At 39.5% G+C, this 26,154-nt stretch overlaps 2 protein-coding genes across 4 annotated transcripts in view; both read right to left on the bottom strand.

Annotated features, from left to right (window-relative positions):
- Positions 1 to 19: 19 nt before the first annotated feature.
- On the bottom strand, positions 20 to 3,852 carry ggh (gamma-glutamyl hydrolase (conjugase, folylpolygammaglutamyl hydrolase)). Its single transcript, XM_056364893.1, has 9 exons — positions 3,685 to 3,852; positions 3,398 to 3,506; positions 3,221 to 3,271; positions 2,437 to 2,521; positions 2,216 to 2,354; positions 1,646 to 1,752; positions 1,311 to 1,401; positions 1,067 to 1,201; positions 20 to 959 (listed from the first exon to the last, which is right to left on the bottom strand). Exons 1-9 carry the CDS (start codon positions 3,824 to 3,826, stop codon positions 841 to 843), a joined length of 978 nt encoding a protein of 325 aa, XP_056220868.1. The 5' UTR covers positions 3,827 to 3,852; the 3' UTR covers positions 20 to 840.
- A 1,031-nt stretch (positions 3,853 to 4,883) lies between these two features.
- The window catches only part of LOC130161292 (collagen alpha-1(XVIII) chain-like), a 53,578-nt gene continuing 32,307 nt past the window's right edge, over positions 4,884 to 26,154 (bottom strand). The window contains exons 6-45 of one of the 3 annotated variants that reach the window (XM_056364492.1): positions 21,365 to 21,439; positions 20,402 to 20,494; positions 18,678 to 18,813; positions 18,266 to 18,309; positions 17,872 to 18,105; positions 17,696 to 17,722; positions 17,461 to 17,523; positions 17,289 to 17,369; positions 16,324 to 16,371; positions 15,993 to 16,118; positions 15,351 to 15,404; positions 14,881 to 14,916; positions 14,575 to 14,700; positions 14,130 to 14,189; positions 13,952 to 13,987; positions 13,653 to 13,697; positions 13,108 to 13,170; positions 12,758 to 12,793; positions 12,588 to 12,671; positions 12,333 to 12,398; positions 12,032 to 12,094; positions 11,776 to 11,865; positions 11,542 to 11,577; positions 11,360 to 11,413; positions 11,010 to 11,066; positions 10,693 to 10,752; positions 10,531 to 10,572; positions 9,925 to 10,005; positions 9,738 to 9,765; positions 9,482 to 9,550; positions 9,144 to 9,169; positions 8,954 to 9,052; positions 8,713 to 8,866; positions 8,512 to 8,585; positions 8,214 to 8,342; positions 7,458 to 7,505; positions 7,292 to 7,354; positions 6,886 to 7,083; positions 6,660 to 6,775; positions 4,884 to 6,575 (exon numbers count right to left, since the gene is read on the bottom strand). In XM_056364492.1, the coding sequence (XP_056220467.1) occupies positions 6,374 to 6,575; positions 6,660 to 6,775; positions 6,886 to 7,083; positions 7,292 to 7,354; positions 7,458 to 7,505; positions 8,214 to 8,342; positions 8,512 to 8,585; positions 8,713 to 8,866; positions 8,954 to 9,052; positions 9,144 to 9,169; positions 9,482 to 9,550; positions 9,738 to 9,765; positions 9,925 to 10,005; positions 10,531 to 10,572; positions 10,693 to 10,752; positions 11,010 to 11,066; positions 11,360 to 11,413; positions 11,542 to 11,577; positions 11,776 to 11,865; positions 12,032 to 12,094; positions 12,333 to 12,398; positions 12,588 to 12,671; positions 12,758 to 12,793; positions 13,108 to 13,170; positions 13,653 to 13,697; positions 13,952 to 13,987; positions 14,130 to 14,189; positions 14,575 to 14,700; positions 14,881 to 14,916; positions 15,351 to 15,404; positions 15,993 to 16,118; positions 16,324 to 16,371; positions 17,289 to 17,369; positions 17,461 to 17,523; positions 17,696 to 17,722; positions 17,872 to 18,105; positions 18,266 to 18,309; positions 18,678 to 18,813; positions 20,402 to 20,494; positions 21,365 to 21,439 (3,222 nt within the window). In that variant the 3' untranslated portion in view covers positions 4,884 to 6,373. The remainder of the gene's footprint in view (positions 6,576 to 6,659; positions 6,776 to 6,885; positions 7,084 to 7,291; positions 7,355 to 7,457; positions 7,506 to 8,213; positions 8,343 to 8,511; positions 8,586 to 8,712; positions 8,867 to 8,953; positions 9,053 to 9,143; positions 9,170 to 9,481; positions 9,551 to 9,737; positions 9,766 to 9,924; positions 10,006 to 10,530; positions 10,573 to 10,692; positions 10,753 to 11,009; positions 11,067 to 11,359; positions 11,414 to 11,541; positions 11,578 to 11,775; positions 11,866 to 12,031; positions 12,095 to 12,332; positions 12,399 to 12,587; positions 12,672 to 12,757; positions 12,794 to 13,107; positions 13,171 to 13,652; positions 13,698 to 13,951; positions 13,988 to 14,129; positions 14,190 to 14,574; positions 14,701 to 14,880; positions 14,917 to 15,350; positions 15,405 to 15,992; positions 16,119 to 16,323; positions 16,372 to 17,288; positions 17,370 to 17,460; positions 17,524 to 17,695; positions 17,723 to 17,871; positions 18,106 to 18,265; positions 18,310 to 18,677; positions 18,814 to 20,401; positions 20,495 to 21,364; positions 21,440 to 26,154) is intronic. The other 2 variants (XM_056364493.1, XM_056364494.1) reach the window with 2 other exon arrangements.

The following is a 26,154-nucleotide window of genomic DNA, read 5'->3' as shown; positions in this document are numbered from 1 at the left end:
AATGTTTCTGACTCATCTGTCTCATTAGTTAATTTTTTTTATTTATTTATTTGGCCACTTGGGGGCAGCAGAACACCCTGCAAGCTGAATATTTACACATTATCACTGTATAAAGTATAAAGCTGTTAGCAAAAAAAAAAGCTTATTCTTACAGACACAGAGCAATCATTAGGATAGAGCCACATTTCTGTCCACCTTTTGAAACAAGCATTGATCAAGCATTAACTCTTTTCAGCTATGTTTTGGTTTCCCATAAATCCGGAGAGATATTCTGGCTCTTTAGCTGGTAACCATGTTCACCAGAAAGTCGCAAACTGTTCACCATTTGGTTTTGGGTAGTTTTTGTAAGAACATTTTTGCTAAAAACAGCTGCCTTCTGTGACTGAAAGCAGGGTTAATGAGAATAGAGTTTGCGGGCCTGAAAACCAAAACAGGGAGTGGAAAATGATTAAATGGTCCGTAGAGGTGAGGAGAACCACGAGGCTGAGTGATAATTCTCCATGGGTTCATCACTATGAGCAACCCCTTTCACATAACAAAGAGTAATGCTGCTATAAATACACTGATTTGTGCAGCTTTGAAAAATCATTATCAGCATCAAAATGTATTGGCTTTAAGAAATTCAACACAAACTTTATCCTGTACTGCATCAGGATTTATATTGCATGTATAAAACTATCCTTTTTCTAGTTTTCAGCTTGTTTTGTTGCAGATTCAACAAACAGAGAGAGCAGCAAATGCAAAACCAAACAAGTAGAAATTACCTGTAAACATTCACAAGTGACACGATAGAGACAGCCAATCAGCGGCTGAATATGGAAAGCACTCTGCAAACAGACATCAGAAAAAATATTTTTGCTCGAAGACACTCTGCTGCCCAGTGTAAACAGGATTGTAGTTGTATATCAGCGCTTCGCTCTCCCCCTCTGCGGATTCAAAGCTGTGAAAGTTCTTCCTGGCTGCAGGGAGAGAAAACAATGCCACATTTACACATCACAAAGGCTCCATCACACAGCTGCTGACTATTCTAGTTAAAGAACAGAAAATAATGCTGTGCTGTTCATACCTTCATTGACAAAAAATGAAGCCATGTAGAAGGTGGTCTTGACTGCTGATGGAGAGTGTGAAACATAAGGCCTCGTCCATTCAAATGCATTTTTTTCTGGATGCCATTGTGTCCCATAAATTGGGTAATCATAAGCTGCCGAGAGGTAAACAAAGAGGAAATTTAATTTACACATTTAAGCTCCCTTCAGTATACTTCATTTTGCCTCTAAACTTGTGATGAAGTGATGCTGCATTATAACTACCTTCCACTGTTGACACAAACTCTATGTTTCCATCCATATTTGTGGAGAGAATTTTGTAAAACTTCTTCAGTTCCTCGTTTGTGTTGTGAGTCTGAAAGACACAGAGGTTAGTTACAATGCACCCAATTACACTACATCCTGTTTTGTCCTTTTATACTTTCTTTATTGTCAGAATACTATTTTTGACATGTTTGAGGGAGAAAAAAATTCACATTTCTCTATTGTACATTCGCAGTTGACATTCTGTGGCTTTTGCACTGCACCCATTACTAAATGCTGTTTATAATGTTGGTGATTGAACCCTTTTCTAATCATAACAGCAATGAATGACCTACCAACAATGACACACTCCACTTGTGAGAGTTTGCCGTCAGCGGCTCAGAAGCCAGATCTGTCATGAGTTCAGCTGGAAAGAGTTTAAACATCCGGCTGTCTTGGGTCTCTACAGATGGATCATAACATTATAACGATTTACACATTTTCATAAGACGTTTAAAGCAACTCACGTAAAGAAGGTCCACTTTTGTCCTGTAAACTGTGACAGCCCTCTGACACTACACCCCTGACACTAGTCAAACGGTCTCCTATTTTTTTTTAAATTAATAAAAAGGTAAAATGTAAGTATTTAGTGCAGAAATTTTGACTATGTTAGCATTTAAACTTAACAAACTTGACAAACTTTATCCACCTCACCACTTTTGTCACTCTAATCATTATGTTTAGATAAATATAGTTAAATAGATGAAAAAAAAATTAAAGATATGAGTTTATGTTTACAGTTGAGACGTGAACCTAGATCTTCAGAGCTAAAGGTAACTGTATCCATCCATACACTGCTGATTGAACATTAGGAATTCTCTTATTGATAAGTTATCATAAGTATATCTGATGAGACAAATCCATACCATTAGTGAAGTCAAGAGGCAATGACACATCAAGCGTATTGGTACGTGACAGTACATTCTTTCCACTTGTCAAATAGGTCAGCTGCTCATATCCAAGACAGGTGCCCCACACAGGAAAATAGTCGCCTCTATCATTTGCCTGAAAGACCATATACAGTATTCAAAGTAATCCAACATCAACACATTACAACTTTGTTATAAATTTTTAAAAACACATTTACCTCAATAGCAAGATCATAAAAGATCTTTGCAGCCCTTTGATAACCAGATGAGGTAATGCTGGCACTGCCGCCCGGGTAAAGGATCCTGTTGATAAAACACACACACACAGGAATTGAAATGTTAGAAACCAACATTTTTTTAATTAATATATGCAGGGGGTAAACAAAATAATATCAAACTTTATAATGTAATATGCTTGCAGCACCCAGAGGTGTAACTCAGGGTGATGTGTTATGGGGTCAGCGGGTTGCCAGATGTTTGATGAGTTCACCTCTTTCCATTTGACATGATTGTATTTGGAATCGATGCACCAAATATTCAATAATGCTGACTATACAACGTATTTGTATCTCTGGAAGTAGCCACGTGTTCATATTGCCTTAAAAGCTTACCTGCAAAATTTAGGTTTGTCATACCAGTGTTCTTGCATGCTGCTAATTGCTAATTAATATGAGTGGCTGACATAGTCACAAACAGGGCTAGTTACAGCTGGTGCATTGGTCATAAACAATGCAGACTCATTCAGTGTTGCAAAAGTGAAATTCCTGATGACATATACCAAACAAAAACAAAAACAAAATGGGACATTTGCGTTACAAGACTGGCCTTAAATTGTTCACTAAAATAAACTCAAGAAAAAGTTTATCATTTTGCCCACCCCCTTACATTAAGTTGTTTACTTTTGAAACAAACATATATCTCATTATTCATTTTGTAATGAATTTACACAAAGCACATAGGCTCCGACTGCTAAATTAGCTAAATATATTCCAAGACATTTACCCATTAATGGAGTTGAACAGTGTCTTGTACTCCTCCAGTGTCTTGTTAATCCTATACACATGAAAAAGGAGAGGTTAAAGGTTGCAGTTCACACACAACACAGCTGTTAGCAAAGCCCTTATCTACTGTGGGAATGACAGTTATTAGACTTGTTAGATAATTGTAACAGAGACTCACATGATAGGGACAACCCTCGCTCCCGCTGACTCCAGGTACTTGACATAAGAAGCAGCAATGTAAGAAGTTTTATTGGGTTCTGGTGAATAAACTTCTTGAGCCAGGACACCTTTCAAAAGAAAAACACAGACAGTTTAACACGTGTAATTAAGTGACTTCACACTAATGTTATAATGCAATTACTTTACAAGTTAAAACAATCTATAATACGTGGTTTGGTTGGTTGGTGGTTTAGGTTAGCTTAAATTTAGGTTAGCCTAAATAACATAATGTAAACATAAACTCACCAATTATGGGTCTGTCATTTTTCTTGGTTGAAGAATTAAACGGCAGACACAGAAGGGAAACGAAAAGCAACACAAAAATCATGTTTCTCAGTGCAAAAATTACAGTAGCACTTCCGTGTGTCGCTCTTTTTAAATAGTCCATGGTGTCGCCATTTGGCCGCCGGTTACATGTTGTAAACACTTCCGGTCTACGTCCTTCAGAATAAAAGCATCACGGATGACCTCAAACTGACCTCATTTATCATTTTTATTTTTCATAAATGAACGTATGATAGGACTTGCATTATACAGACTCAATATGTATAACATTTTCTGTCGTGATGATAGGTCTAATTATTTTCCTATTTTCCTAAGCTCTCATCTCCATCAAACTGGGAAATTTACAGAATTATTGCCCTTCCCTAAAATGAAAAGAAAATTCATATTTATTATGTCTACACGGAATATTAAAAAGCTGAATTTTAAAGACATGGAAACAATTTAGGATTGTGAAAAATTAAAAGTTGGACATTAGGATTCCTGTTTAACCTACTCTTATTATGAAGTCTACACCCGAAATCGGAAGCTAAAATGTGTTTACGATTTTCTACAAACCTAAAAACATGGAAAAAATTAAACAAAGTTAAGAAACGTATGACAATTGACAGATGTAAATAAATGCTGAAATATCCAGTTTCCTAAAACTAAGGTATGTAATTTTATTTAGTTATTCCTTTGAAAGTAGAAAGTGAAAATAGTACAGTGCTCAAAATAAATAACATGCTTGAAATGTGCGCTTGCCAATACCATATTTCTGTGAGTTATAGACAAATTTTATATTCAGTGTTTATATTTGACATGAAAAACAGGCGTCTTAAAGCGGGAACTCCCAACACATTCAAGAACATTGATGAGGAAGAGGATGTCAAACATTCAACCCCTTCACTTACACTGTTTCCATTTTTTCAAAGCTTTTAACTTAGTGAATTATCCTCTTTTTTGCTGCTCAAATATCTAAATATTTGTAATTAGTTCAATGATCTTACCTGCCACAACATGAAATACTTTGGAATTTCCTAGTCTTTAATATTACCAATGAAAATAGAAAGAATGAAGGGCGCAAAAGAAATAAAATAGCCCCTTCTCTGTTCATTGAAAATTTGACTGTTACTTATGGTTATTTATTTTCTGCACTACATTGAGAATGAAACAAGAACAGGTTATGAAAAGAAAAACCTTTATTCAACAATGCATCAATATTTATACAAAAACATGTGCTCTCACTTTTGCCCATGAAATTTCCTAATGGATTATTGGGGTTTTTTTTTTTTCAACATGAAAATATTTTTGCTTGTTTCAATTGGTATGCCTACACTAGGTGGAATTTGGTTTTGACTTATCCTCATTGTTCAGAAATCTATCAAGCTTACAAAAAAAAAAAAAAAAAAACTGTACAAAAAGAAAGGCAAAAAAGTGAGAAGAAACAGTCATTTTACAAACAACGAACGATAAATTACATTCTTAAATTTGATTTCATGTTATGTGCTGTGACGGTATAAATAAATCATGGAATTTAAATTAAATAGCCTATTAAGAGAAAGAGCTGCTAAGGAGTGAGAACACCAAGGTGTATGAAAAGCTACAACACAAACAACATTCAAAGACGAAAATGTTGAACTGAGAAATATTTAAAAAACAAAGTACAGTGCATCAAAAATTACTTTGGTGGCAACACTGGTTGTCTGGTCGTCCTGTTGGTGGACGAGACTATGCAAGTTGTGGAAAGTTCTGGCCTTTGACATATTGAGTAAACTTCTCCTGAAATTCATAAAAAGTTATTTAAAAAAAAACGTCCATGACAACCTGTAAACAAAACAATGAAAGTAGCCTTTTTATGCTTCTATCGCAAAAGTCTTTGGAAATCTATCATTTGTAAGAACTGCCATGTTTCAGGAGAGGTGCAGATTCCTGCAGCCACGTATGTCCTCAGTCTTTACTTTCAGTCTTTTGGAGGACGAAAAGACAAACGTAAAAGAGACGTCTTATCCTCAACACACCCCGGTGACTATGTGAAGCCATTTGTGTTACTTTGCTTGATTCTTGTAAAGTGACAAACTAATCTTGTTGCAACTTTTTATTTTAATAAGAGGTTAAAGGTGCTGCGTGTATCATTTTAACATTAATACATCATTACTACATTCACTTTAAGAGAATTGTATTATTGCCATGAATTAATGTGATCATTGATAAGAAGACTGGCTGTTTTGTGTTTTACATAATTTTTGTATTGTACATTATGTGCCACAATGCTGGAGTTAATGGGAAATCTATCATATTGCTTTACGGCACAAAGACATTTCCTTTAGGGTGCAAAATTTGCTTTGCAAGAAATCCACAAAGTTAATTCATGTCCACAGCGTAGCACCAATGTCACGTTAGCTTACCTTCCCAGAATACATCTTTGCTGTTGTCAAGAGTTTGTTACTGCCTCTTAAACTTTCCACCCCTCAGAAAGAAAAAAGAGAAGGTGAAAAATATGCACTGACATCCTCTTGGGGTGTTAAATGTGGTCCTCTGCTTTGAAACCCACAAAATTCTACACATAGCACCAATGTTGTGCTGAAAACGACAAATCTTTTCCCCGAGTGTTTAACATTTACGGTGGCTGGGGTGGGGTCTTTGGTGGAGTGGTATGGGATGTGGGAGGGGCTTAAGGGTTTTTATGGGTCTCGATGCAAAGGACGATGTACTCGTTGGAACAGCTTCGCGTCTGCTGGCCCAGGAGCAGACCTGAGGTCAGACTGGATGACTGGCCCATGACGGACATGTGGTCCGCTCGCCACGTCTCGCAGTGTTTGTCCACCACTCGGACACCCCTGCTGCTGGAGCCGTGCCAGATGCTCTTCTGAGGCCTGACAGACAGAGAACAGAAGATATTAACGTGACACACACAAGAGAACAAACAAAGACGTAGGCAGACAACCAAGTTTACTGACCAGAAGGGGTCAGCTAACACATCCCGGCCATCAAAGGAGTAGATGGGCATCCTGGAATTGATTGGACCTCCATCGCCGTTGAAAATTGCTCGCCAGTTCCTGAACATAATGTCTCCCTGAAGGAAGACATGTAACAGGTTAGATACAACCAGAAACCCTCTGTATGTGGAGGGCACATGCCTGATAAAAGTTTTAACATCAACACACAGCAGGGGGGCAGACTCACCCTGAGGTTCGTAACTGGCAGATTTTCACGGAAACCAGGGTAGACCACATGGACCAGGTCTTGCCTGTGGGATGAAATGAAGGCTCTGTAGTTCGGAGCCAAACCCATCGCATTGGCCTGCTCATAACACATCCGGTCAGCCACATCAAGTCCCATCATGTCCCCTGAGTGGGGCTGGTTCAAGGCCACCAAGTTGAGCTGGAGGGAGAGGAAGCCATCGCTTCAGTGTTAGTCTGGGGATGTGCAGGAGTCATTGACGCCAGGAGGCTGGAAGAATCCTGTTTAAGTGTAACCTTAAATAATGACCGACTTACTGTACATTGTCAAAAAAATCTACCATAACTATGAAAAAGTGTGTGCACACTTGGTATGTATGTCTTTAAAATAATATGACATTTAAACTCACCCTCTCTTTAACTGAACTTATTCTTTCCATCGTGTCTCCTCTTATCTGATAAGCGACTCGAGGCTAAATGAAGAGTTGAAAAGAGATGTTAAATAGATGAATTGGGCACATACAATATTCCACAAAAACATTTTTTTTCAATGATTAAAATGCCATCAGCAACTACCTCATCCTGTGGTATGATATTATTGGAGAGGTAGATCATACTGCCGAGCTGTGAGGAGAAAACAAACATCAAGACGGTACAACAGATTCCATGTTATTTGAGTTCATCTTCAAAAATAAAAACAACAACCAGTCTGTTACATTATGTATAAAACACGATATTTTGATACTAAAATAAATTATGCATTAATTACTGACTGATGAATCATTGATCATCTTCTTGAATACAGAGAAAGTTTGGCTTCTCAAAATATTTCCAAAATGTTTGGAGCACTGATTCACAGTCAGAAAAATCACATATAAATCATTCTTTTCCCAAAAAGACATGTTTTCCACTGTACAGTGAATTTTGAAATGAGTTCTGGATTTTGACAGGTTTCAAAGACAAATCATCAAACTCACTCAATGCTTCGCTGACCATGACAACTTCCAAGTAAGGAATAAAAAAAACAACTACGCTGCTGTTATTGCTGTTACACCGTTCTATTTGCTGCATCACTTCAGCCTTGACCTACATGCAGGTCACTTTTAAAAAAGGGGGCACCTCCAGGGGACGTTCCTACATACTGAATGCTGCAGCTTCATTTTTCAGCTGAAAAGGTTACACAACTGGTCATGGTATAAAGAATTGAAATCTGCCTGTTTAATAATCTGACATTCATGGACACATTTGGTTTAAAATCATATTTAGCATTGCATATCAGGGTGATTTAATATGGGATTAACCTAAATATACAACACTTGTTCAAGTCTTTACCTGTATCTCTTTCCATCCCTGGGAAACCTTGAGGAAAAGACTTCCTGTTGCTGTGATGTACGCCAGAGTTCCCTCTGCGTCCCTGACAGTTTGTTGCATCATACTCTCCCGGGTCGAAAATGTTTTCAGCTGACAAACAAATACACAGAGGTCCAGTTACATTTGCTGAAGGAGGCTGGTGGCGTGGTTAACTATTAAAAGTTCTAGTTCTGAAGGTAATCATCAACAGTTGGCATGCTGGTGTAACACTAACTATTTTTGTATACATACTGAGGCCAGAAGAAACTAATTAACTTACAGATGCTGCGTTCCCCGAAGATCCAGGAGGTCCAGGTGGTCCAGGAGGTCCAGGGGGGCCAGTGATGGTCACAGCTGCCATTACAAAAATGTCAGCAAACTTTCATACAACTGGCAGTTTGATCTCATCAGATATAAGAATGGTATACAGTATTAAACTTTGCTGTAATCTTAAAACATATGTATGACTGATGAGTTGTACCTGAGCCATATCTTGAGGGTGACCCAGGGGGTCCTGGAGGCCCTGGTGGCCCAGGAGGACCGACAGGACCCGGTCTCCCATAGCCTGGGATACCTGGTGAACCTGGCACGCCAGGGCGGCCTGGAGGACCGAGCACCGACTCTCCTTTTGGTCCCTGAAACATGTCAGGAAGAAGTTACTGACCGCCTTAGACGATACAGTTGTCAACCCATGGAACTTTTGACTTTGACTCTTGACTCACCACCAGTCCTTGTCTCCCGGGGACACCTGGTAGCCCTGGCATACCGGCCTCCCCCTTATCTCCCTTCTGCCCTTTGATACCCTGGTCACCTCTTTCCCCCTGTGATAACATACACACACACTTGAGTCTTATGGCACATTAAACCAGTATGTTCCCGAAATAAAACAAAGACCTTTGTTTTGAAACTTACCCAGCCTCCTCTGGGAAGAAACGGATCTATAAAAAAGAAAACAGGGGAAGGAGTAGAAACATTAAGGATATTCTAAAACTAGTTTCATCACAGCAGGTAGATTTAATTAAATATACCAGCAAACACTGGGAAAATACAGAGAAAATACAAAACAAAGTGCCCTTCTTCAGAACACACTTCTTTGAGCTCTTTTTGGATTTCTTCTTTATTAAATATTAATTTCCTCTTTGGAGATATCCAAAGCCATTTAATGGTTTTGTTTAATCAGATATTTTTCATTGGGAGCACTGTTATCCTTTGATTTGATTTAAGCAACAAAATGTAAAGTCCTGACTCACTCTGTGGGGCTGGTATCCCAGAAACGCCTCTCTCTCCCTTCTCTCCTTTTAGACCCGTCTGACAGTTACCTTGGAGACAAAAAGCCGTAAATCAGTTGCTAAACTGCATTGTAAAAAATATGCTTGTTGAAAGTATTTTTTAAGTAACTTTTTGGTAACCAACATCCTAAATATTCTGTAACATCAGAAATATTTTGATGGGAGTGGATAAAACAGATATTAGGCTTCATAATTCATAGTTAACGATCCAACTTACCAACTGCAATGGTTCCATTGGGATTGAGCTGAAGTAATGGAGCACAAACATTAACAGCAGTCAGTAACAAGTGAATTTAATAATCACAATCATAGGAATTTGTCAGGAAAAAAAGAGTCACATTACTTCTGTAGTGTTAATACTATAATAAACATGCAAATGACCAGCGCAGATTGTCTGTGGATACCTTATTGTGTTTTTGGCACTTAGCTCTGACCATGCCAGACTTGACATGCAGCATGCAGGAATATGGTGTCCCTGAGTAGTGCTGAGTGAGAAAATGTTACATAGAGAAACATGCACTTTATCTGTACACATAAGAAAAAGAGGGGAGATGTGCAAAAGAAACAGAGAGTGAAAGTGTTGGTGTATAGGAGCCTGAATGGGAATAACACAAAAACAGTAGTTGGGAATTTGAAACGTAAATTAAAATGAGAAATTATGCAGGAAATTGAGGGTTAATGAGGACACACAGTCTCCAAAGGCCTGTAGATAACTGATCCACCTGAACAATAACTTTCATACAGCTGGTGTAGGAGAAAGTTAATTATACATCACACTATATCTGATACACTGCTGCAGGCCAATATTTATATAATAAATATATTATTTCGATTATTGACAAGTGAGGAGGATCATAGACAAAGACAGTGAATTAATTTGTGATTACAAATCAGTGGAATTTCATAAAAAGAAATGAGTAAAACCATAAAGTTCAGCAACACAGGCTGTGATAACAGATTTTATTAACGCATGCTATAATATCAATATGGTTATATACATAGGAACTTACAGCCATTTTGCAGTGGGGTCTGGGAGGGATGGGGAACACAGTCTTCAGAAACCAGGAGAGGAGAGAGGGCAGTAAGCATTTAAAACATAAAAACAGGTGATAACTGAAAAGAATTGAGTTCAAACCATGTGTTAATGAAAATGTGTGCTTGTATGTGCTTACTCCTTTGGGGCAGTTGAATATTCCTGGGCGGCCCGGTGGTCCAGGAGGCCCAGGAGGTCCCTGAGAAGAACACAAAAAAAAATGGACAATAGAACAAGGTGAGCTTTAAGACAATTTGAAGTACACAGAGACTAAAAGGGGAAAAGTAGGTGCTATAAAACTTCATACTGTAGTAGAAGTAATAACAACAAACAGGCGCGAATAAGTCACAGCAAATTGTACATGGTTCATTTGCAGATTCCCAACCAGTATCTTTTGTATTAGACAAACTACAGTCTGTTCACATGCTCCTAATTCCACCCCAGTGTGAGACTCACCGGCTGCCCAACAGAGTCCCCTCTCTCTCCTTTTGGTCCCATCAGGCCTGGACGACCCTACACACATACAGAGACATTATCCAAAAGCATCCAAGTTACAACAACTATATGGGAATATTTAACTTCAATGACTTATATACAGGTAAATTTGGGAAATGAGACTGTGTAAATGTGTGATTTAATTTGATGTATTTTTCACAGCAGAAGACAAACACTTGTTATGTGAAAGGAACATAGAAAATAAGTGTTTTTTTTAAACCTGAATATCTCAATCAAATAATCAACAATTAAGATAAAGAAGTGCTAATGTCTGTATGATTGGTAATGTTTGGTGAGTTCATGGTGCTTACAGGTCTTCCAGGAAAACCAAATTCGCCTTTTGGTCCTGTTGGTCCTATAGGTCCCTGTTAGAAACAAAACAAAGTGATTGATTGCATTTCTTAAATGATCGATGAAAAAATTAAACCTGAAAAAGCCTGAAAAAATTAAACTTAGTTTGAATTTGCTTTTGTTGCTCGTTGTCAATACTTACTGGAATCCCAGGGGCTCCAGGTACACCACTTTCTCCCTACAAACAAAAACACATTTACACTGTCATGTACGGTTCTGCTGAAAAGGTTTTCAAGATGTTTGGTGGCTGTTTATACTGATACTGAAATTCTGAAGAACATGTGTACATTTAATAATCATAGTAAGCGCACACAAAAGAAGAAAACAAGAAAAATTGATCTGGATCTGTAAAGTGAAAACTGTGACATGAGATAACCTTGTCTCCTCTGGGCCCTACTGGACCAGCCAGGCCTGAGAGCATCGATCCATCTGCTGCAATGACATATCCTGGCTCGCCCTTTTCACCCTGCGTGTATACACACAAGTAAACAAACATACACATATGTAGACAGAGTAAAACTATTTGTATGTATAGAAATATGAATTTATATCATATAGGCGCACAATTCATGTTTGGTTTCACTTATTCAGTTTGCTAAGATATCACACATTTGCATGCACATCCCACTTACTTTCAATCCTGGAGGTCCTTGAATACCTGGCAACCCAATGTCACCCTTCGGACCCTGTGGTCCCTGTAAACATTCAGTAAATTTAAACAAGATAACGCAATATCTAAATGTTTGACTCTGTCTCAACATGTTGTCAAATCCATGCTTGTGTACTCATTTGTTACATGTACTTTACTTCTCATTGGAACAGGAAACCTGACAGCTGAATGTATTAACAGGAATACAGGGATGTTACGCTCTATGAATATAAACAATCAAGATCATTTGATCTACAACAGATGTTTTGTTGCCTGATACTCACAGCAGATCCCTGAGCTTCAAAAATCCCTGAGAAGTTGAAGGTACCATCTGTATCATTAAGTAGAAGCTAAAGAGGAGACAGGAGGAGAGTTTTGTCAATGTCACTGTTGTGTGATGAAAACATGAAGCTGAAAGTCCTTGTACCATGTTCTCATCCCTCAATAAGACAGTACAGAGTGCTAGCTGTCCTGCCAACACTGCCATGTCCTTTCAAGTCTATGTAAGCCCTGAATGTCTGTGGTCAGGTGCTACTTACATCCTGGAGGTTGATAATGGGTCCTGGTGGTCCAGGTGATCCTGGAGGGCCAGGAATACTGAGTCCGTCGCGTCCCATCTCGCCCTGAAAAGCACAGTTCAGCATTTCAGTAAAAAGCAACGCAGAATGATCTGGATGTGCACATGAAGTCTTGCCACTCATTGTTTTACCTTTTGTCCTGGATCACCTTTGTCTCCCTTCAGTCCCTGTAGATGACACAGGATAAGACATAAACTATCAGAGTTAAACATAGTCATTTTCTGTCATTATTGTTGTGCTTTCCACATGTATGAACTTTAACCCCCTCTACAATACATGTCCCCTTGTTTCTGTAGTTGAGAATGTTACATTAATCCAGGTATTCAAATTTGTGTGTAACGTGTGATATGATATAAATGACCAGACATTTGACAGATTTTATTAGGGATCCAGTTGTGTGCAGCTGAACTATTTGTAAAAGCTCATTTTAATAAAAAGCATTAATCCGTTGATGTGTATATCAGTCGATCCATTTTCTGACCTCTGCCCCTTTTAGCCCATCCTGTCCTTGAAGCCCTGGTGCTCCAGGAGCACCTCGATCCCCCTGCAGAAACCAGGAAGAAACCTCCATCACACTCTATACATCCATCCATGTACATAAAATATACAATATAATGTGTTGTTCCATTTTCCTCTGGGTAAAATGCATTTACAGCTTTCACATTTACTAAATAAAAATGAAAAAGGGACTTTCAGCCTTCCTCGTGTGGATATTTCTCTCCAATCACAGGTAAAGTCAATGCATCATTACAAGATTCACTGAAATGTATTGTGATGCTTAATGTCTGAAGGAGATAACATCAGGTGACAGGAACCACAACCTGGCAGGGTCTGACCAGGCTCTCTCTGTTTTCTGGAAAACCTTGATGCAAGAAGCTGACATCCTATGAGGCCATGTGGCCTTTCACTTATCAGCTGTTTATTTTGACCTGAAGGAAACAGACTTTAAAGACGTTTGTCTGATTCGTGCTGGGATCCATCTCAAAGAGTATAACAGAGGGACAGCTGACCCAACAGCAGACTCACCTTTTGCCCTGGCGCTCCCAGAGAGCCATCTGAACCATCTTTACCCTGCGAGAGGCAAAAAAAAAAAAAAAGAAAAAAAAAAGAAAATCAGGTTTAAATAAATTCATAACTGTCTCTTACCTGAATTGTATCACTGAAGGGAAGTCAGTCAACAAATGTGTTGATTCCCATTCTCAGTGTTCCCAACTCACGTCATTCTTAACTCTTAAACCAAATCTTAACCCTGACAGAAAGTTATACCACTGTGAGGACCAGCTTTAAGTAACTAGTGAGTGCACACACATATTCAAACACTTTACCTTGGGTCCTGGAACTCCAGGAAGTCCTGGAGGACCCTGTGGAAAACAGTAGTATAGTTGAATATATTACAACAAGACTGGCTGACAATGATATGATTGACATCAGGAAAAATAAATAAATAAATAAAAATAATATGTGCAGAATGTTCTCATGGTAACACACTCATTGCAGTTGTACCTGTGGGCCTTTGGAGAGTGTAGCTCCAAAACCGCTCTGCATCGCAGATCCTTCCAAGTCCTACAAAAAGAAAAAAGAACATTTATAATGTTCAAATTGGGAGTAAAAGGTTGTCACCATTTCCAAAAAAATCACCAGGTGATTTTGATGCATATGACACACTGAAGCAGGGACACAATTAATAACTGAACATTTTTATGTGCAACAAACTCAAACTAGTCTGGTAATATAAGAAATAAAAGCTCTGATTCTGTGTTGATTCCATGTAGATATGAGGTGGGATGTTGTGCAGATATAACAGCACAGGTCACGCTCTGTCTACAGATACCAAGCAGAAACAACCAACGAGCTTTAACAAGCTTTGTTGGCTCCTTATGATTCCAGTCATACTATTCTCAGTTGAATTATAAGCATCCCAGTCATGAAGTAGTGAAATAGACTGTACCTCAAAGTCCAAGGTGAAGCTTTTTCCAGGGGGTCCTGGGGGGCCAGGTGGACCCCTGGGACCGGGCTGCCCTTCTGGGCCCTCTGACCCTGGAATGCCTGGAAAACCTGGAGGGCCCGCATCTCCCTGAGAGACGGATGACAAATTCAAAATTTAGATTAAATCATCTTAAGAACTGTAATATTGTATACTGTACAACGAAACTAATGTACTGTGTAAATACAACACTGGGTAGAATGCTAGTGTAAAAGCCCAGTATAATTACAACTGCTAATGTCAGTAATGGTGGTTCTGTGCAGATCATACCTTTGGTCCTGGTTGCCCACTAACACCAGGCTCTCCCTGTTAACAAATAAAATATAATCAAATAACATTAACTACAGCAATGACATGAGAGCGAACACAGTTTCACAAAAAGCTACTGAACACAGACTTGTTTACACTCGAGGGCCTTAGCTTTATTAGTCCGCAGGGTCACCTCATTAACAGCTTGGCTGTTTGTGTTGGGTGGTTATTTAGTTTGTGTGTAATTGTTTTTGCTAACAGAGCACTGAGAGCTCTGCTCAAGGGAAATCAGATGATACAAAACACAGCGGTGGTGGAAATCACACGAGCAGGAGCCAGATGAAGGCTGGGGTTCTGTACATTCACATAAGAGGCAATAACTCAAGAGATTTTGAAGTTGTACAGTAACAACAGAACTTCAGAGTTACAGTTTTGTAGCTTTTATTTCTTTGTCCATAGTTAAAATATACTGTGATGATTGTTGGCCTCACCTTTTCTCCCTTCTCCCCAGCAGGCCCTGCATCCCCATCTTTTCCATCCACTCCCTGCAAGAGTGACAAGACAGTTATGTTTCTGAATTTAGGAAGGAAACAATATGTACATTTATTACTTAATTAGCACATGTTGTGTAATTGTTGCTACCATTCATATTTTTGAACAAATGTGAATGTTAGCAGTAAATATTGCAAACCTGTGAGTAGTCCATTCACACTGTTAGTAAAAGCCTCTAACATTGTAAAGACAAAAGACACATTTCCCCCAACAGATGCTACAGCTGAGACTATGTTGTGAAGTTGGGGGAAATACTGTCTTTCCAGTCCCATAGATTTGATGGGACTAAATGTTAATACCTGACCAGACCCTGAACCAGAACCAAGCCCAGAACCAAAGCCACTAAACCACTCCTCAATCACCTGAAAACAGAAGCTAGGTCAGCAGTGCAAGTGTTCTGAAGACCAGGAAGGCCTCAGTTAGTCAAGTTTGATGTTAAAGATTAACTTTAAATGCTGCTGAAAGAAAGCTTTCTGTACAAATCACTGCCATCTTGTTCCAGAAAATAAATACTGTGTGTGATATGTGATTACTTAGATTTTACTCTGATGAGAAATGAGAGGAAAGAATGTTGAACCTACGGGGAGTCCAGGTTCACCCATCTCTCCATCCTTTCCATCTTTTCCAGGGGCCCCAGGTGGTCCAGGAAACATGCCCTCAGATGGGGTTCCTGGGGGCCCTGGGGGGCCAGGAGGCCCTGGAGGCCCCTGATGAAACAAGACAATATGCCTTAGTCACATAAAGTGGAAAAGTGTTACAAAGTGCGTTCCATGTACCTCGAGAGCAAATTTCAACAACATCACACACATTCTTTTTCTTAGTATCTGTATAATAATCAGAAAGAAGAGCAAACAGTGCAGCAGGTCAACATCGAGGTCAAAATGAACTGGAACAAGACAGAAAGTCACTCACCCTGATAATTTCTGCATCACTGTCAAAGTCTTCAAATCCTGACCCCTCCTGATGAATACAAGCCATATGACCAGTCCATTAGTCAACAAGCCAGTCACTGTTAATGAACTGATCAATGACCTTGCTTCATATGCTTCATATTTCATTCAGGAGTCATTTTGTTCACAGAGATTCATAATGTAATACTTCTAAAAAAACCTAAACGCATAAGCCATTAAAAGACATTAATCATCAGGGCAGGTATCAGTCATTTCATATGATGAATACTTCACTTTCACTAATTCATTTTTTATACTCTCACTCTCACATTACTGATGTAAGATGCAGCACAACATAACTGCAGCAATCATTAAAGGTTTTGTAAATGAGATTTTAGTACAGCAACAAACAACTTTTTTCTATGTGAAGATATAGTGGAGTAATGACATCCAGTGAAGTCCCACCCCCTCTGTGTTGCTGTAATCTGAGTGTCTCTGGTCTTTGTTTTGGTAGCCGGTCTGTGGCCAAACAGAGGCCAAAGGTGAGCCCGACGAAGCGTTTGTTTTGGTCTGAGATGCCGGTGGTCTAATGCAACATCTAGTGGCAGTGACGATCGTTTACAGAACATTTAAATATGTCAAGTTTGTCGAACCTAAAAGGATTAAATTATTTGGGATTAATCTCCTCTAGTACAACTTGATTATCAAACAGATGAAAGACCAGCTGCGGTGTGTAACTTTCTTTAATTAAAACTTCCGTAAAGATGACCGAGCATCCGATGTGACACCTGAAAAGATGCAACCCAACAAACCAGATCAACAGCAGAGTAAAGTGAGTATCTAAATAGGTTAGAATAAGAATAAAGGATACAATTAAGTTCTTTAATCTCCAATATTACCGGCCAGATTTAACTGTTACTGTCATTAATGACTATAGCACACCAGGTTATGCTAAGGAGAGTGAAAAAAAAAAGTTCAACAACCTACCAGGAACATGGAAGACTTGCTAGGTCGACCAGGAGGTCCAGGAGGCCCTGGAGGACCTGGTAATCCAACACCAGGATCACCCTGAGGAAGACACCATGGGTCATGAAAGTATTTACATTCTAACCATATTCAAGTCCAGGTATTATGGTATTAAATATGGGGCACCGTCTACCTTGTCTCCCTTAGGACCAGGCTCGCCCTGAAGTCCTGGGAATCCTGGAATCCCAGTAGCTCCCTGGGAAAAAGACAATCACAGCTGTGCTCAATAACACGGAGACAATGCCATATCGAATATCAGGTCATGTAACACACCATGGGTACATTCCTGAATCACTTTTCCCCAGACACTAAAAAAGTCTCCGATAAGAAAGAACCTATAAATCTACAAGAGGAAAGGCTTCACTTACTGGCAAACCGTCTTCACCTTTAATTCCCTGGAGAAAAGACAAAGTGGAAAACCATTCATTATTTTATCCTTGACCTGTAGAACTAACAGAAACATCAGACAGTGCTCTGAAAAGAAAAAAATAGAAAGCTACATTTAAAAAGAGAATATTTGGAATATAAGCTAATTAAAACTCACAGGTTGTCCCTCTTTCCCAGGTGCTCCAGGTGGGCCAGTAGTTCCCTGTGGCCCTTGTGGACCCCGTGGTCCCGGCTCCCCTCCCTCTCCCTCTCCCTCTCCTGAGGTTCGTCCTGGAGGGCCAGGGGGCCCTGGGGGACCTGGCTCCCCTGGCTCCCCTTTCTGCCCCGGAGACACCTTGAGGGACTGATCATTAGGTAGATTCACTGACTGAATCATTTTTTCATTCATTTCCTGGAATATATCAAACAGTATGAGATTGGAGTTTTAAACACACTTACATTAATTAGGGTAAAAAAAGGACTATTGTCTTAGTGATACCTCAGTATAATAAGCTAATTAAAAGCATCTGTCAAAAAACCTGATTAATATAAATGAGGAAATTGCTACTTACAGTGTCCAGTATGGAGGCAGGAGTGGTCATCTGGTGCGATTGTACTGCGACACAGAAACACAGTGTGCACATTAGACATGAACCACTTCAATTTTAAAAAATGAGGATGATTGTACTGTATAAAGATTATTAAAACACATGCAACTATTACTGCATGTATAGTTTAGTCTGACTTCACCTTCACTTAGGGCAGAAATAGAGAGATGGGGAAATGAAGGTTGCAGCACCATCTGCTGGCTAATTTGAAAAATACAAGACAGGAGGTGCAGCCTTGGATATGTACTGCTACATCATTACTGTATGAGCACACACAGCTGTAGTAAAGGCTTGCATGCATGTGTGTTATTGAGGTATCTATCTGCAAGTGAAGACTCCTACAGAGACAGATTACCTCAAATGAATATAGTCATACCTCTAACTGTGATCATCTCCTCCTCCTGTCCAGAAGTCTCCTCTATGTCTTCATCATCACCATCATAGCTGATTGACATCTCAGTGGGCGGAGCTTGAACCGGGGTGCTGTAAGTGGGGTGCAGCTCTGGGAGGGGCTGTAAAACACAATGTGCAGGAATGATTCTTGCTCAGTTTTAAAATCTGAAAAAAAACTTGAAACTGCAGAAAACTATAAGATCAGCCTTGTTGTATACATTTAGTTACTCCAGCTTTTGGCTTTCTGTTTTATTCATAAAAAGGATTTTTTTTGTTGTTGCTCAGACTGCAAAAAGAAAAAAACAAAACAAGGAAGAGCAGAGTGAGTGTTTGCCACAGATGGTAGGAAATGTTTTCTCTCAGACCAGATCCAAATACAGTGTCAGGCTGAGGCTGAAACATTCCTCACATTACACCAGGCTACCTTCACAGCGTTGCATTACTTCAGCATTAATTCTCCATTATTTTTACAAGATATGCAGTGATGACAGAGCGTCTTGACCTCATGCCCCAGAAAAAGCGGCTGTCCTGTTTGATGAATGAGCCATGGAAATGACTGACGAAAAAAAAAAAAAAAAAAAAAAAAACATACATTTTTATTTTCCTAAGAAGTAATTTAATCCGTATTCTGACTGTCCTGATGCACCTGAGGGATACACATTTATAGCTCTGAACTGGCTGCATAAGAGCTGTTACACATCTGGAAAACACCTCATGATTTCATACTTTCAAAATCTTAGTGACATAGAAGTTAAAGTCAGTGAGGTTCTCCGGGACGTGTAAGTGAAGTCAGAGCAAAAATATTTCATTTGGGCTACAGTGAAGTGACAGTCTATTCATGTGCTCTTAAGCGCAGCACTGAAATCTCCTGTGACCACTGAGACTGACATCATGCTGATAAGCTCTTTAGTGTGAATGTGTAAGAGTGACGTTTTGCTGAAGATTAAATTAAAAAAAGAGCTGTAAAGGAACAGAGGAACCTTTTGTGTTCTGTTCTCTCCACTAATTTATGAATGAAGAGGCGTAAACTCTGACTTTTGTGATTTTTCCAGGGAATGACAGCTCCCACATATCCCTCTCCTCACAACGAGCCACACATTTGTTCCCTTTTCAAATGTTAGTGTTGTAGTCTGTGAGGTCTCTACCTTGCCACAGTTACGGTGTGTAGTGGTGGTTTTGTTCAAAGTTGGTTAGGTCCCTTGTTAAAGCTGTTTCTTTTGTGATGCTGGCGTTTGCCAAGCTAAAATCTTAGCCCTTAGCTTTTTAAAACATATTGTAAACAGACATCAGTTGTTAAAGCTCAGGAATCCGTCTCCTGCCTCCATCTGGAAAAGCAGGAGTGACTGAGAACCTACTGCTGGTAAGACACAGCCAGCAGGATAATCGCTTTTCTCTGAATCTGTGAAAAAAGCAATCTGATAATGAAAAGCTGGTTTTAAATTTGGAAAGCAACACCATGCCATATCCAGCATTTTCTTGTGATCAAAGATAAGTAAAATAACCTAGCTGTCTTTTCAGCCCTTTTCTTTCCACACTGTCATATTATTTTCCTCTTCATTTCAGAGAGCACAGAGATGGTGGCAGGGAGCCGCACATATCACCATGTTCCAGTCTCCACCAGGCCTAAAAGGATAAGAGCTGTTTTCTTTGGTCCAAGTCCAGACCAGTTAGACGGGAAGAACAGAGGGACAGTGTGTGCATACACACCATGGTATACTCTCTCTCCTCCACAACCTTCTTCACTTCCTCTCTTTCTGCAATGTCTTCATAAGCATCATCACCACTCCCATATCCAGAGGCCTGAAGAGAGAGATGAGAGCAGGGAAAAAGGGAGTCCGAGGATAAACATGGAGAAAGACAGAAATGATTAAAAGCTCTTCAACGGACAAATGGCATCTGACATCTCAAGCTGTGGGATGAGAGAACTGGATCGGGAAATAGGCCAAAAATAAATAGAAAATACTTGGATACCCATCGTTTGGTCCCCACAGTTTGTTTTAATTAAACTATATCCAAACACTGATTTCAGATTTGACGAATGCTCTAAACAATATTTGAGAAAAACAGGAGACTAAAATATGTGGAACAATAACAACATATCAACATTCAAATATTGAACTACAAACTGGTACTGAATGTAAAATGCCCACCCACTGATTGTCCTAAAAAAAAAAAAAAACACATCAGGTAATCCAGTTCTATTTCAAACCATAATGACAGATCACAAGGACACTACTGTGCTTTAATTAAAGGGGACCATGGGGAACAAAAAACCCTGTAACACTTGAAACCACGGATGTGGTGATTCAATAGTTTGTGTGTTACTGTTACTGATGTAAGGATATGAGGAAATGTATTTTCTAAGCAGACTACATCCAAAAATAATTTTAAAACTGACAGATGAAAAAGAGGAGAAATCTATTTCCACCAATTTATAATAAGCATTATGACTTCCCTTTAACAGGAATAAAGAGGAACAAATACACAAAAGGACAGTCTTGTCCGCATGCTTTTGGACATATAGTTTATTATGGTGCACTTTTTTCACCAGTAGAGGGAGCAATGATTCCAGGTTTGGAGTGCAGAGGCAGTGTGCTTTAACAGAACCGATAACTGAACTTTTTCAGACTGAGTATTTTGGGGGGGGGGGGGGTTTTCGTGCACACTCACATAAGGATCGTCCTCCTCACACTGGTCATCTGGGGCCGTGGGATCTGACTTCAACACCAGCTGCTGGATGGAGCCCTGGAGATTGAGAGGGGAGTGGAGGAATAGAAGAGATGTTATGCTGCGTGGTAATTAACTTCACTCTGTGTCATTAAGTTTTTATAGAAGCTTAGCGTACTTTTCCCACACACACCAGAAAACTGCCTCTGTCTGTCTGCATGACAGTTTATCCGTTTCTCTGTCCCTCATTACCCTGCACATTATTCCACACACACTAACACAAATATTCACACACCACCACAAACATCTAGCAGTCAAACAGGTGTCTTATCGTCGAAACTGCTGTTCTCCAACAACAATTTTCACATCAACCTAAAAAGCACCAGCGTATAATTTGAATATGCATGAAAATGCAAATGCTAAAGAGATGTGAAATAATTGAGCTGTCAAATATTGGCAGCACTTTTACTTATTGTCAAAATAACAGATTTTACAGTAACTGTGGTGCAGGTTTTGTGTTTTAAGAGTCAAAAGTCATTACACAAACATCATTACTGCCATTCACTATGCATCACTTTCCCTCATCCACCCCTGTAGTTACAGATTTTTTACTTTATATTGAAGTATAGTAAACAACAGAAACCCTGATTCAAAAATGTTGGCCCGGCTTTGAGGCCAGTAACAGCTGCTACACATCATGTCAGTGGGTCAGCAAGGGACCTGTGTAGGTGTTAAGACAGACAATTTAACACTGCAAACGTTTACCAGCAACTACTGTGACTGTACAAGCATCAGTGCTTCAACTGGCCAAGATTAATGACCGGATGCTAGAGGTCGCCCGACAATAAAACGTTAACAGAATTAATTCTGACCTTCTGTTCAAGGTCTCACTTTTCTAAGTTATCACCAAGTGTTGTAAAGCGAGTGTGTAAATATCTGATGTTTGCAACCGATGTTTAATCATTATAAAGTGGTGGTACTTCATCTGGAGGGGAAAAGTGTGTGTATGGTGTGCACACATACAATTGTAAATTTACATCAGAGAGTCAGTGGGGCTGTCCTCTTATTAGATCAGTAAAAACTCGCAAAAGCAATTTCAGCCAAGTTTATTGATATTGACTTTAGGCCAGAGGACGAACACCTGTTTTTAATGGAATGAAGCATGGCCTGTGAAATTCAATGGAGGTGAAGGGGGGGGGGGGGGGGAGAGAGAGAGAGAGAGAGAGAATGGGTGGATATGAGTTGGGATGGCAACAAAATCAGAGACATCTGTTAGTGCAGTAAACAACACATCTGAAACAAACAAAGAATGCGCCACAGAACCTTTTCCCGTTCTTTTAAAAACAACCTTGGTATGTGAATTCCCCTTTAAATTGAGCCACAGAAACGTGGACGAATGATTCACATGGTCAAACTTTGTAAAACTTTGTAACTATAGGAACGTAAACACTTAACGTCACTGGGTGGATTTGTCAGTGCCAGGCTGTTTGAGTGACACATTTATGGTGGCATGCTCAAAAGCTTGTGCGCACACACACAGAGTTATGTCTATAACACAGTTGACTAAATTCCAACTTGCTCGAGTTTTGCTTTCTGAAACTCTCGACACACAAGTACAATCAATCTTCTAGAGTGTTTAGAATAACTCAAAGATAAAAGGCGAAGTAGCTGCTCACACTAGACAATGTAATCACATTTTGGGGGAAAAAACATGCACACATAGTGGAAAAGTGGAGACTCAAGGACAACCTAGGGACATAAAGCCGCTCCCAACAAAGCAAACCATTTATTCCAGGCTCAGGACGTGGTTTTTGTCATGATTGGAGATATGCTTTAGATAAGGTTAGGGTGTGCCTCTAGAGAATGAATTTAAGTCCACACAATGTCCTCAGAAATGACAAAAACACCAAAGTGTTTGAGCTAAAGGAAAAGGAAGCTTTAGAAGAAGATGCCTGTATGACTGTTAAGGCCAGACCCTTGTGTAGTCAGGAGGTTTGGGGTGCCAAATGTGAGGATGTATAATGGCTGCTCATGTGAGAGAACACTTCTGGCTTTGGGGTACAGCCAGACTGATCTGAGTTCAGTGACCAGAAATGATCCTGGACTGGGTGAGGTCTTCCTTTGAACCCGTTTCTGAGGACATTATAACTGACCCCTTTGTTCTAAATGAACATCAACTAGCATGTGCTGATGAACAGAGGCAGCAAATGGGTTTCAACAATGAAGAAGTTTTTAAACATAATGAGAAGATGCACTGATCCACTGATCATTATGTTTCTAGCAACATATCTTGGAGCTGAATCTGTGAGCGAACCCTGAATAGTAACTATGCATATAAAATACTTTATACAGACAATTGTTGCCATTGGCAGTTAAATACAAGGTTATATGATGCTTCATCTTCGAGAACGCATTGTACAAGCTTGAGTCACCTTGTCTTTGTTCCAACTGTGCAACAGTAACTGATTTTTCTCAAACCCTTACTGTGGAGCCGAGCGCAAGTATCTAACCACTTCGGAGGCTGTGTTCCTCATTTGGGTTATAACATATCAGCCTGTATTTGATGTTGTATCACAGCCTGGATATGACTGTGTATATTTTACAGTCTGGGTTTTGTTTGGAGTGTTCACATGTCAGGGATGGCCAAGAGAAAGGTTAAGTACTTGCATGGTACTGCTCTGTGTCTGCAGTTACTGGCAGTCACCATGTTGAGGAGAAGTGTTGTTGCCAAAGCAACAGAGAGCAGGTCACTCTGGCTGCTCATGGCCAGATGTGTGTGTGTTGTGTGTGTGTGTGTGTGTGTGTGTGTGTGTGTGTGTGTGTGTGTGTGTGTGTGAGAGAGAGAACTCTGAACACCATCGCCACTGTGTCCTGGGTCAAGACATATTTAACTGATTTCAAATATAAAAAAGAAACTGTGATACAGTATAGCCATGTGTTACATACACACTACGTAGCCTCCTCCTGCCACAAGGTGTCACTAGTTAATTTGATTAGAAAAACATCTACCATGACTTCTGGACTGTAAGGATTAGATAGTAATTAAAATCACTACTGTAGGTCCTCAGGATGTACAGTATTCACTATATGTTATTATCATTATATGTGATGCTTGTTGTTGATGCTTCTCACCTTTTGGGAAATAAACCCGACCTTGTGAAAAAAGAAGTTGCTTCAAACTGTAGCAAACCGTGATTCATGAGATTCTCAACACACAACAGGACACACTCTTGATCAAGACCATACTTGGCTAAGACAGTATGAGTAAGAAAAACACACTCCGTTGCTCAGGGAGCATCAGAAGATTTGTAAAAAGGATTGTGCACTCACTCACTCTGACGTAAAGATGGTGCCAGCCACACAAACATTTTCCAACACCAAACATGGGGCATGAAACTAAGGAAAACAAGACTATGAGTGAATAAATCAGTGTGGCAGAGGATATTTTAGCATATTTGCTTTTGCATGTGTGTGAGCGTCCTCCTGCAGAGAGCTGCTGCTGCTCCTCTTTGTCTGAGGGAAGGGAGCTAGTGGAAGAGAGGGAGCTTAGTGGGAGGAGAGATGATGGCTTCACTGGAGGTGTACAACTCTTCAGCAATTATGAGTAGTGTGCCTTCATTTATGACACCAGGTTTCTTTTTTTAAGATGATTTTTTGGCTTATTTGCCGTCACTTGACCGCGAAGAGGCAGACTAGAAACAAGGAATGAGTGGGTATGACCACCAAAATAAGTCCATGACTGGAATCAACACAGACGTTGCAGTTGTGGCTGCTTCTGTAACAACATTGTTAATGCGTTTGGTATGATGTCAACTTAAAATACTTGTTTCTAAATGGGAAGTAATATTAAGCATCCTAAAAGTAACTGGCCAGGTTATGAGAAACTCATAAAAAATAATGGCCGCAACTACCATAGTCCTCACTTCAAGACTCCTACTTTTAGGAGCAATTTACAAAGCCCTTTAGCACTAAAAGTGGGTGAGGGAAGGACTATTAACATCAGTGTTTTAGAAAAACACAACAATAATGAACCTTTTGAAAAACAATATGATGTTTTAGACAATTCTCTATGACTCTGGCATTGGAAGAACACAGTGTGTAGCACAGATGAAGTTGGAACACGTCAATGATCTCATACACGTGTTTCTGTTAAATACTTGAGATGAGGGGGCTAACCTCTGTTGCCTTTCGTTAAAGAATAGTTTGACAGCTATATCCAACAGGTGATTGGCTTCCAGGAGCTTAGAATAAAGACTAGAGGCAGGATCAAACTACAAGTCAAGCTCTGTCTAAAGCCCATTGTTCCATTAAAACACTGAGGTTTTCTTATACAAGTTCCATTTTTAATAAATTGGTATTATAGCAAAAGATATAACAAAATTTACTTTCTTCCCATGGCGCTTTGGCAGAAAGCCAGTAGCCAAGAGTCATGGTATAAAACAACAGCAATTTTATCTCAATTCAAATGACACTAAATTGAATTGCAATACTATGGGGGAAAACAACTTCCTGGTGTCTCTATTATCGGTTCAGTGACCCTGCTTCCCCACCAAGTCAATAAAAGTCTTCCTCTGTTATAAATAAAATGTCAGCCTCTGAAGTGACTCAAAACAATTGGGTTCAAAACATCAACCTTTTGAGACAATTCAAACATTACTTTTGCTCTACCAGATGAAGTTAGTTAAGCAGTAGAATACATCTGAAATTTTGAAATGGAGGCAAAGTGACGGGTTTTCTCCTCCCCATGATATAAATACCTATGTCAGAGCAGGTTTTAAACCACAGTAGGTAGT

This window comes from Seriola aureovittata, chromosome 20 (assembly GCF_021018895.1).
Source record: "Seriola aureovittata isolate HTS-2021-v1 ecotype China chromosome 20, ASM2101889v1, whole genome shotgun sequence".
NCBI lineage: Eukaryota > Metazoa > Chordata > Actinopteri > Carangiformes > Carangidae > Seriola > Seriola aureovittata.
Note: the sequence above shows the minus strand (reverse complement) of the source record. Positions and strands in the feature narration are given on the sequence as shown.

Coding starts and splice junctions, on each gene's coding strand:
- ggh (XM_056364893.1), bottom strand. CDS start 3,826: ATGGACTATTTAAAAAGAGCGACACACGGAAGTGCTACTGTAATTTTT. Junction 3,507..3,684: donor AAATGACAGACCCATAATTG/GTGAGTTTATGT, acceptor TTCTTTTGAAAG/GTGTCCTGGCTCAAGAAGTT. Junction 1,402..1,645: donor AGTGGAGTGTGTCATTGTTG/GTAGGTCATTCA, acceptor TGTGTCTTTCAG/ACTCACAACACAAACGAGGA.